At 40.7% G+C, this 10,698-nt stretch overlaps 1 protein-coding gene and 1 long non-coding RNA gene across 2 annotated transcripts; one reads left to right on the forward strand and one right to left on the reverse strand.

Moving 5' to 3' along the window:
* Nucleotides 1-477: 477 nt before the first annotated feature.
* LOC308295444 lies at nt 478-2,956 on the reverse strand. The gene is made up of 4 exons (XR_013962582.1): nt 2,818-2,956; nt 1,048-1,160; nt 826-942; nt 478-576 (listed from the first exon to the last, which is right to left on the reverse strand). It is a non-coding gene; the product is annotated as an uncharacterized lncRNA (long non-coding RNA).
* Nucleotides 2,957-3,224: 268 nt separating this feature from the next.
* On the forward strand, nt 3,225-4,948 carry LOC308295425 (CD83 antigen-like). The gene is made up of 5 exons (XM_080738479.1): nt 3,225-3,324; nt 3,418-3,554; nt 4,176-4,398; nt 4,524-4,627; nt 4,756-4,948. Exons 1-5 carry the CDS (start codon nt 3,282-3,284, stop codon nt 4,912-4,914), a joined length of 666 nt encoding a protein of 221 aa, XP_080594605.1. The 5' UTR covers nt 3,225-3,281; the 3' UTR covers nt 4,915-4,948.
* Nucleotides 4,949-10,698: the final 5,750 nt, after the last annotated feature.

Consider the following 10,698-nt stretch of genomic DNA (forward strand, 5'->3'; position numbering starts at 1 on the left):
TGTGTGTGTGTGTGTGTGCGTGTGCGTGCGTGCGTGCGTGCGTGCGTGCGTGCGTGCGTTTGTGAGTCAAAGACATGACATAGAGTGATATTCTGCTCATATGTCCAAAGCAAAGCACAAGCTCAAATTGCTAAAGTTAAAAATCTATTAACTGAAGCTCAATATTTTTGTATTAGTAGTAGTTTGTGGTTGCTGTGTATGGATTTGAATTTGATTGGATATACCGTATGATACAACACTTGGACTAGTGAGTGAGAGAATTGTCAGTCTCTGGTAAGTGGTAAGCAGCGTGTTTTACCATGCATGCTTATCATACAGTGAAATTAACATCACTGATGCTGCCATGTCCAAATTCACAAAGCGTTAAGTTACACAGCTCCCATGATTCAAATGGTGATATTTTTGCCATGTTCAGTGATTAATTCATTTTTAGAGAGAACATACTATATCATAATGAAAAGTCTATAGCTACAGCATACCATGATGTCCATGTTGATTGGTGCCTTCATTCTTGTCTGAACAAGCTTCGCCATGGAAAGAGATCCTTTTCTCTGACACATATGATGCATCCAGCTTCTGTGAATATAGATTGGACCTCTGGGTCAAGTGGTATTTAAAGAAAATGCTTTCTTGTTTTATTCAGAGTTTTTAAGTTATTGTGTTCTTGAAGTGCCAAAGAGGTGGAGTTTGTCTGGAAGGCAGTATCCCCACATTTTGAACCTTTTGTACTAAATACATTATAAGCCAAATATGTTTTAATGTTAAGTTTGTATATTATAGCATGTAGTTGCAATTACAAAGTATAGATACAAATAAAAAACATACGTGGGGGCAGACGACAGTAACTGTTATGTCGGCACATTCGGACAGGGAGATCCTTCCTGAGTCTACGTCCTTGCAAGGAGATGCACATTCTTTCAATCCGTTGAAACTGGCGATGGCCTGAAACAATAGCATTATTTTAGAAACATTCATATGACAAAGTTTACGTGGGCCGTTTCTTTGTAGGAATTAGCCATTGTTGTCGGCTTGCACTAAAGTACTTACCAAGCTTCCAATTTCCCAACTCTGATCACACTGGGGGTCGACGTCAAACTCAGGCTGTTGGTCACCACAGCAGGAATAGACTTTGCTCTCTTCAGCGATAGTCGCACTTGACACTGAGACAGAATGAAAGAAATGTATGTTTAACTAGCCTAATCAAGTTCCCTAGGCCTGTTATTATCAAATGCTGACATTTTTGAAGATTAAACATTTTGTTGAGTTAAATGGTTCAATCCTATATTTACAATGTTGTTATGCCAAGATGTGCTTGCCTGAGGGACCATTAATAACTGCAAATCCTACGACCATTAAACTTCAATATCTCTGCTGTCGGGCCGAAACCTCCTAACTATAAAATGTAATTTTGGGGGAAAATGAGCTCAAATGGAGTTAGGAGGTTTTGACTGAAGGGCTTTTTACTACTTCTCATTGGTTCAATATTATTTTAACCAACACACAGACGTAAAGGGTGTTCAATAGCACATATTTATGAAAAAAAGAGAGGGCCAATCTGGAGCCCATAGTGTGCGAGTGTTCTCTTTCTTTCTTGTGAGATACAGATTTATTTATTATTTAGTCAAACTATTATGGAAACTGTAAAAGACAAACAAAAGATGTGGTGGGTGGCCTGTCTCACATCAGGATTTATAGGACAACCCTGCCTAGGGCTTTTTTGATTGATTGATTGATTGATTGAAGAATTTATTAGAAGTTTGCAATAGAAAAAAGTACAGTTTCATGACAGTACAAATCACTGGTACAAGGTCAACTAAAAGGAGATCCTAGAAAGCCGAGGCTTATTTCCACAGAACCACACTTTAAGTATCTCATATAACATTGAAAGACAGACGGATAGAACATAGTACTTTATCTAGGATAATATCACAATATTTGTTCCAGCTTGGCCTTAAAAGTCTTGGCACTTTCAAATTAACATCTGAGTGTTGGTTAAAATAATATTGAACCAATGGAAAGTAGTAAAAAGTGCTTGGGACAAAACCTCCTAACTCCACACTTTCTGCCAAAAAGAATTCACCACATCTTTGGTTTGTCTTTTACAGTTTCCACTATAGTTTGCCTAAATAATAAATAAATCTGTATCTCACAACAAAGAAAGAGAACGCTCGCACACTGTGGGCTCCAGTTGTAGGATTGTTTTATTGCACCTTAGCGACTGCTCTCACTCTCACAACAGAACACGCCTACTCTTGCCTCACCACTTTCGTGACATCAGAGACACATAATGCTGAGTCTGACAGTGACAATGGGGAAATACCATTGAGGGAAATACCTGGGTAATATTATCTGACATGACAGCATGACTAGACTGGTGGAATTTCAGGGGCTTTTTACATTGTTTACTTTCACTCGTAGTGGGCTATTACTACTTGATGCAAAAACACTATAAACAAAACGCTTGATTTGTTTATGTTGTTTGCACAACAATCTTACTCAGCGATATAGACAGTAATGAGAGAGACTGCATGGTGTCAATACGATGCAGAATATTGGGTTGCATTAATACTACTATACAGTGGAGCCATGAGTGACATAAGGTCTTAAATTATTGCCAACAATAAAATAAAAATAAAAATCACACCCAGTGTGAAGTGAGCGGTGCTTTCTCATTTTTCATTAAGCGTACCAAAACAGACAAAGCCAGATGAGCAGTTACTGTAGCACTGCTCAAAAAAAGATAAATGTTCAGCAATAATTAAACAACATGAATGAATGGACAACATGTTATTCTATACTTTGTAGAATTGTACTCACCACGAAGCACACAAGCAAACAGGCACACGGTCATTATTAGTCTCATATTTTGACAGACACTAGCATCCATTTCAGCTTGGAAAACGTATTATTTTCACTATGGGAGCGACTGCGACACTACACCTGCTTCTGCTTCCTTCTATAGTCACAGGTTGTATAGCAGCAGTGAGCAGCAGCCGCCTGCCATGAAAGCTGTTGATATTCTACTAATAGCCCTAAAGCTTGTGGAGTGGGCGGGGTCTACTGCATGCTGAAGTGAAACAGAAAAGCACACCCACATGGGGATTTCCGAAAGGGAAACAAAAGCATGATAATAACAGATAAACTATTCCCGTCCCAGCCTATATAAAAGGATTGGTACTACATTGGAGTATAAGAAGAGTGGATACTTTTAACAAGAGAGTTCAGAGCATACAGTCTTGTCTGACTGTCTGTAGCCTAACATCTTTATTTGTAAATATCCTATGCCTTCAGTTATGATGCACCGGGTCGTGTTATTTGCACTGTGTGAGTATTCTTTATCTAAAATCCTCATTTCGGTGAGATGAAGGGGGAAAAGCACTCACTGACTGTACATTGTAAAATTGTTGTTTTCATCAGGTATCTGTCACATCGACAGTGTGGCTATAAACAACTTGCGGGCAGAGACGATGTGTAACGATGGAGAGGATTGTGTTGTGAGATGTACAGCTCATTACAAAAGTGGGGTCCAGTATCGCGCTGTAACGTGGTATAAGGTGAGTCCAGCTTGTTTATATGTGTGTAAATATTTGTATTAGATTTACATATATTTAATATTTTTAGATTTTGAGGACATGGCGTAATCTCATTGGTTGGATTGGATTTCAAGATAATAAAAAGGAGTTATAACTTCCTTTAAAGCTGCACTATGTAACTTTCCTCTTCTTGAATTGAACCCGGTCTCCTGCGAAAGTGCTGCAATTTTTACCACTGTACTAGGCCTAATAGAGTCTGCCTGCTTGCTTGGGATAAATTGAATCTTGACCTTCAGGTCAAGATTTGTGTCAGATCCTGTGTCTAGGTGAGACATGACCTTTGACATGATCTAAATGTTTCATAGAATAGCAGGGAAACAAAATACAATCACCCTGATTGTATACATAACGTAATATTGTATTAACTCTATAATAAAAAAAGAAATTATAATAACAGATCAGACATTAATAGCATGATTACAATTCTCTCCCCAAATCAAGTAAAACATGATTATTAACGTTTGGGGATCTTTGATTGAATTGAGCTTTAAGCAATAAAACTAAAATAAAACAAGTCAACACTCAAGTCAACAGTACATTTTAAAGGCATGTCTTTAGTGACGATGTGCTAAAATTTCACAGATAGGTGAGGATGGCTCACTGAATGGGCTCTTGATGAGAAGTCTTCCTAATGGCACCACTCAATGGTACGCTGGTTTGGAGCGAGCAGTGGAACTGTGGGATGACTCACGGGATATCCTTCTACAAAACATCACATGCAAAGACAGCGGCACGTACAAGTGCCTCCTGTCTGCACCAGTGGGTGAACAGAACCAGGAAGGACAGGTCCACCTCACTGTAACAGGTACTGATCCCATTAGACACTTCTCTGACAGCATTTTTCTAGAATTTCTGTTGTCTCTTTTCTAGCTAGTACAGCAACTGATGAAAGGGGAAACATTAAAATGGAAATGGTTTCTCCATTCACAGGTTGTCCTGACAGTCCATCAGATGACCAGATGGAAGATGTTTACATGGTGATTTTTGCCACAGTACTGCTGGTACTGGCTCTATTGATATTCTGCATGAGTTATGTAAGTAAATATCAACTGTCAAACAGCTGTATGATATAAACTGTTCTGACCAGATCATTACACTAAGTAACTGTCTCTGTATTCTGTTGTGTCTCTAATCTGAACATATTTTCTTCTTTTCATTGCAGTCTTGTCTGAGGAAAATACTCACAGAAAAGAACACTACAACCCATAAAGAAATAACATCCAATTCACCATTTAAACCACTAGAAAAGAAGGACTTAATGTTGATCCATACGTTGGGTACCAAATGCCTGAAATCGAACCTGAAACAAATATGTGTTTGAGCTCCAAACTACAGCATACCAGCTGCATGCACCCCTTGAGACCCAATCCTTGCACATCCTTTTCTTTATGTAAAGCAATGTTGGTCACTTTGGGTAAAAGCGCTACATAAATCTGAGCTATTATTGTTATTTATTATTATAATGACCGCATACTGTGAACTAAGTGGCAGCTACTGTACTACTAAACAACGATTGCACTTTTTGCTCTGCAGACACCTTATTGTAGCCTATGCATGAGTGCCCAAATAAATGCATGCAAACAACAATGTTCATCTTTTGTATCGTTTGTTGTGTTTTCAAAGTTAAATGTTTAGGATCCTGGAGGGATTTGTGCAATCCCCAACAACTTGAGAAGAGATAGCCTGGGTCAGTGGCTCAAGACCATAGAATCTGCTGCCTAAAATAGTAGATTTGTGATTTGTAATGAAGCACTACAGACTACACTGTCCAAATAGAATCTTATTAAAAGATTATTAATTCATATATCTTGCAGAACACTAATAAATAAATTCCAATCTGTCTCTAGAACATCACATTCCACTATCCCCTGCCTTCTCGATTTGATCAAACATGAGGTGGTCTTGGGCAAATACTGCTGCATGGTCATGTTAGACCTCCATCAGTTTTGATGAACTGGAGGGACGAGAACAGTTGATGTCCATTCACAACATCAACCCGTTTAAATGTAGTTGTATGTAGAGATTATTACGTTTTAGATAACAATGTTTCTGGTGATAAAATGGCAACAAAAGTCAACCAAAGAATACTATTTTTGGAAAGGATCTTTTCGTTTGTCAGTATGCACTGGAAGACACTAGCTGGAACACTCATCCAATGTCCTGCATGCACCTCAAAGACACTAAATCAAAACTACAAACTTCTCAAAACAAACTAGTCAGACTACTAGACCTCACACCTGGACTCGACTGACCGCTGCTCATTAGGACTCAGGGAAAGGTGTGAGTAACTTGCTTTCACAATGGGCCTGGTTTACAAGATACTCAAGGGACCAGTGTCCACGTACCTGTCAAACTACTTAAAAAGAGTGAGAAACACCCACAGGCACAACACAATGGGAGCTCCACTGACCTCATTCTCCCCAGATTCGGCACAAGCGTGGAATGGCCACCCTCCTTCATAACTGAGCACAAAATAAATTACCCCCCACTGTTTTTCTGTAAATATACTTTTATTGCTCATAGTATTGATGATTTCTTGATGGATTGAATAACCTACATAGGACCACAATGGAAACAAGCCATCATGGCTGCTTGTGTTATCCTTTTAGCATTATTGTAGCCTACAACTGTGCACTTTTTACAAACTGTAACTAAAGCATTCAATCAAAAATAATGTATCTTAACGAACCAATATGCTGTCTGTATAAGCTTGATCCAATCAATTATGTTGTAAGTTGTTGTTGTTGTTGTTGTTCACATTATTTGAGAATGTGTGCTGACGCCTGACGAAACCTAATAGTCCGGGAAAAAAAGGGTGATTTTTGGCTGAACGTGGTTTCGATGGTAAAAGTTTTTTTCTCAACTGATTCTTGTAGCTTGGGGTCACCTCTTAAGGATTCAAGATGATGACCAGTGATATCCATTGAGCATTTTTTATTATTAACCCCTTAATGCCTGAAACATGGGCTCCCATTGACTTTCTATACAGGAGGAAAATACCCAGAAAAAGATTATTTTTCTGGGTATTTAAAGGAGCATGAAACACAAAATCACTTTTTCTATAAATATATATTATATCAATGAGTCACTTGTGATAGGGAGCAGTGATATGGTTCAATTTGCCCATAGGCTTGGGGATTCAGAGCTTTCTGCTGTCTCTGTAGCTATTTCTGTGTACTTCCAGTTTCTAGGTCAAAAAGAAATATTTCGTGCCACTCATTAAATATTAGCTATCAATGTTCTGTGGTGTAACGTGACGTAGGCATATCCAATTAATATTAACGTTTGTTTTACAGAGTCGTATCAAGGGGGGGCGTGGTTTCACTGTACGCTTGTTTCAGCCAGAGAGAAGAGCAGGCTCTCTGTCAACAGACAGTTACACTGTGTAGTGCCTGTGTTATTTTCCGTGTAGTGTAGCCTGTGTGTGTGTGTGTGTGTGTGTGTGTGTGTGTGTGTGTGTGTGCGTGCGTGTCGTGACAGTGCACGCACACACACAACGTCCACACACGGAAAATAGCAGATCTACAACCTCACAACGCGTCGCGAAAGCGACGCCTTGTGAGCTTGTATATCGGCTATGTATGTAGCCTAGCTAATAGCCGTAGAGCCGAAACCAACGTGTTTACATGAGAAGCTATTGCTGCTACGGCTGTTAGCTAGGCTACATAGCTACATAGCTAATATACAAGCTCACAACGCGCCCCGCGACGCGTTGTGAGCTTGTAGATCTGCTAGTTTTCGTGTGTGTGGACGTTGTGTGTGCGCACGCACTGTCACGACACACACACACACACACACACACACACACACACACACTACACAGCAAATAGCGAGCCTAGCGTCCATTCTTCACTGGTTCCGTGGTCCAGAGCTGAACATGGAGCTTACAGAACATGGAGTTGCCGAATCTTTATACTTTTTACACCTCCAATGGCTGGTTTTAAAAAATGTTTCCGAAATAGAAAAGCAACAAGTGCCCACTGCTGACAGCTTCGCTCTGTCTCTCTCTGTTACAAGACGCATTACTCCGCCCCCTCCCCCCACAACGGCAGATAACCACGCCTACATTTTAGAAATCTTTTCATGTTCTGAAATCCCATAAAACAAATTAGAGGCGGGGTTTCTTATCCCTTTAAGGAGGATCTGAGGGGTCTAACTAGGGGGTTGTCATGATGCTGAATACATTGCAGGCATTTGTTTTGCACAAAAAACATTCTGTGGGCTAGAAATGGCCTCAGAAAACAATACACGTATGGGTGAGTATTCATGTTAGTCGGAGGCCTTAGGGTTTTTTTGGAGCTGTGTGAAACACAGGCTCCCTATACGTGGCTGTGTGGGTCTGTCTGTGTGTGTGTCTGTGTGTGTGTGTGTGTATGTAGCCTGACTTCGGCGCGTAACTAGTGCCGCACCATTTACGCCACTCGCGCAATATATACATCAAAATGTGCGGCTCGGCCGGGAATGGTGTTCTATTACCTTTCGTTCCGATCCGCCTTACCATGCCGACGTAATCGGCAAAAAACGACGCTTAATTGTCCCCATTGACTTATAATGGGACAATGCAAGAAATCACTTTCAAGTATTTTTCTCTCGTAAACCATAGGAGCTACAGTTTCAAACCTCGGAGAGGAGATTCATAATGATTTTAAGAATGAATCTAAAAATAATTACATCACTCGGCCTCATGGTGGCGCTATAACGGCCCACTTTACGTTTTGCCCCGTAACTCTTGAACCGTGGATCGGAAAATTAAAATTCTAGATTCTAGATAATTCTAGATAGATAGATAGATAGATTTTCCGCCATCTTGAATTTTCTCCAAAACACACTTTTTGCTCCTTTTCCTACATATTTTCTTCAAATGTCACAAAAATCGGTACACATGATCTACACACACACACACACACACACACACACACACACACACACACAGCTCCACTTCACACGGGTGTGCTAATCAGTCTAAAAGTGCAAAATTTTGCACAGATGTAGCTCAGGCCTCAGGGCTTGCTCTAATGATTTAGCTAGGGTGCCCGAGTCGGCGACCTTCGGGGTCGCCACAGCGGCCAAATCAAGTTGGGCTCCCATCGACTTTAGTGATGAAAAGTGATGAGTCATCACTTTTGTGGGTGTTGTGGTGACCCCGAAGGTCGCCGACTCGGGCGCCCTAGCTAAATCATTAGAGCATGCCCTGAGCTACATCTGTGCAAAATTTTGCACTTTTAGACTGATTAGCACGAGAAAAAAAACCCTAAGGCCTCCGACTAACATGAATACTCACCCATACGTGTATTGTTTTCTGAGGCTATTTCTAGCCCACGGAATGTTTTTTTTGTGCAAAACAAATGCCTGCAATGGATTCAGCATCATGACAAACCCCTAGTTAGACCCCTCAGATCCTCCTTAAATAGGCCTACCCAGAAAAATAATCTTTTTCTGGGTATTTTCCTCGTGTATAGAAAGTCAATGGGAGCCCATGTTTCAGGCATTAAGGGGTTAATAATAAAAAATGCTCAATGGATATCACTGGTCATCCTCTTGAATCCTTAAGAGGTGACCCCAAGCTACAAGAATCAGTTGAGAAAAAAACTTTTACAGGCGAATCCACGTTCACCCCCACGGCTCCAGGACTATAACCTCGCATCACCAGTCTTTCCACCTCGGAGGAAAATCAAAACCTACCTAAACTAGCCCTTACCCGTTCAAAGATATGAGCTCCAAAATGATGTGCAGTGTGTGGGTTATGGGATGTGCACTGTGCACTGTGCATACAGTATATGAGGGATGGAAAGTAACTTTAACTGGTGCTTGCATGATGTAGGAGCATCAATATAAGAAACCCGTTTCGTTTAATGGCTACAGAGATACTGTCCCCCCCCCCCCCCCCCCCCCAGCCCGCCCGCCCCCCCGCCTGCACACACATCCGCCTGCCTGCACACACACACACACACACACACACACACACACACACACACACACACACACACACACACACACACACACAGAGAGCTGGTTAAACATTTTGCCTCATGCTAGATGCAGAATAGATGTGCCTCATGCTAGATGCAGAATAGATAGTAGATACACCATAAAAATGCTAATATACAGCATATGATTTGTGAAAGTGACAAACGGGCTTCACAGTTATGTCAGGTGTGTTCATATGCTAATGGTGATGCGATTTCAGATCAATTGCTCCAGCCACTGAGGAGAAACACTGTGACAGACACTCAGACACTCAGACAGACACTCACTCAGACATTCGCAAAATTATAGTATAGGCCTAGATGAGTAAGAAACCTTTATTTTGAAAGAAGTACTGAGCAGCAGCTGTTGTCAATAAGATGATCAGGAGAGAGACTACAGAGACAGCGGTCAAAAAAGTTTGCAGTGCCGTCTGCAGTGTGGAAAGGGAAAGCATCAGTAAAACTAATTAAGGGAGCGAGGAGAGCTGAAACTCATCAAGGGCCAAGGCTCGCCATTGAGGGGACGGATATATAGGTGGGTACGTGTTTCTCTGTCTCTGCTTGTTGCTATGGCTGTTGTGTTGCTTATATGCCTATATATTTGATGCTGTTATACTTTCCTATGTAATATTAGAAACATTGACTTAAGTCAAAGAAAATGTAGGCCTACAACCTACCTGCATGATGTGAACATGCACGGTATTTATGGCCCGAAATGTTTCAGCATGGTGCTCTCTTGACTCTTACCTCTCTCTTACCACGAGGTGCCCAGATGTCCGAGGTGCCCACCTGACCGGTTGCCATTTCACATTGTACCACCTCACTGTGACTGATACTATGTTATGTATAATTTGTTCTGTTTTAGATGTTTTTTTTTGTTTTTTGTTTTTTAACATAAATATTTTTTTGTTCTTGCAATCTGTATTTTATTTTGAAAGGTACCTTTAGAAATTAGAATTAGACGGTGACGCTGATAGTTAGTTAACGCCTACTAGTCAGAATTCAGAGTTAGAACATCGACATACATGCCGTAGGCTGTTTTCAGCAACGGCAGACCAGCGATGCATCAATTACATAGGCTACATAATGGATCTATGGCTACATTAGGTTTGCAGTGAAAATGTGGTTAATTAAGCATC

This window comes from Nannobrachium achirus (genome assembly GCF_963921795.1).
Source record: "Nannobrachium achirus genome assembly, chromosome: 2".
NCBI lineage: Eukaryota > Metazoa > Chordata > Actinopteri > Myctophiformes > Myctophidae > Nannobrachium > Nannobrachium achirus.

Excerpts from the sequence above, each read along its gene's own strand:
- LOC308295425 (XM_080738479.1), top strand. The coding sequence starts at position 3,282 with ATGCCTTCAGTTATGATGCACCGGGTCGTGTTATTTGCACTGT. Across the intron at positions 3,325-3,417 it reads GGTCGTGTTATTTGCACTGT|GTATCTGTCACATCGACAGT; the intron begins GTGAGTATTCTT and ends TGTTTTCATCAG. Across the intron at positions 4,628-4,755 it reads TGATATTCTGCATGAGTTAT|TCTTGTCTGAGGAAAATACT; the intron begins GTAAGTAAATAT and ends TTTTCATTGCAG.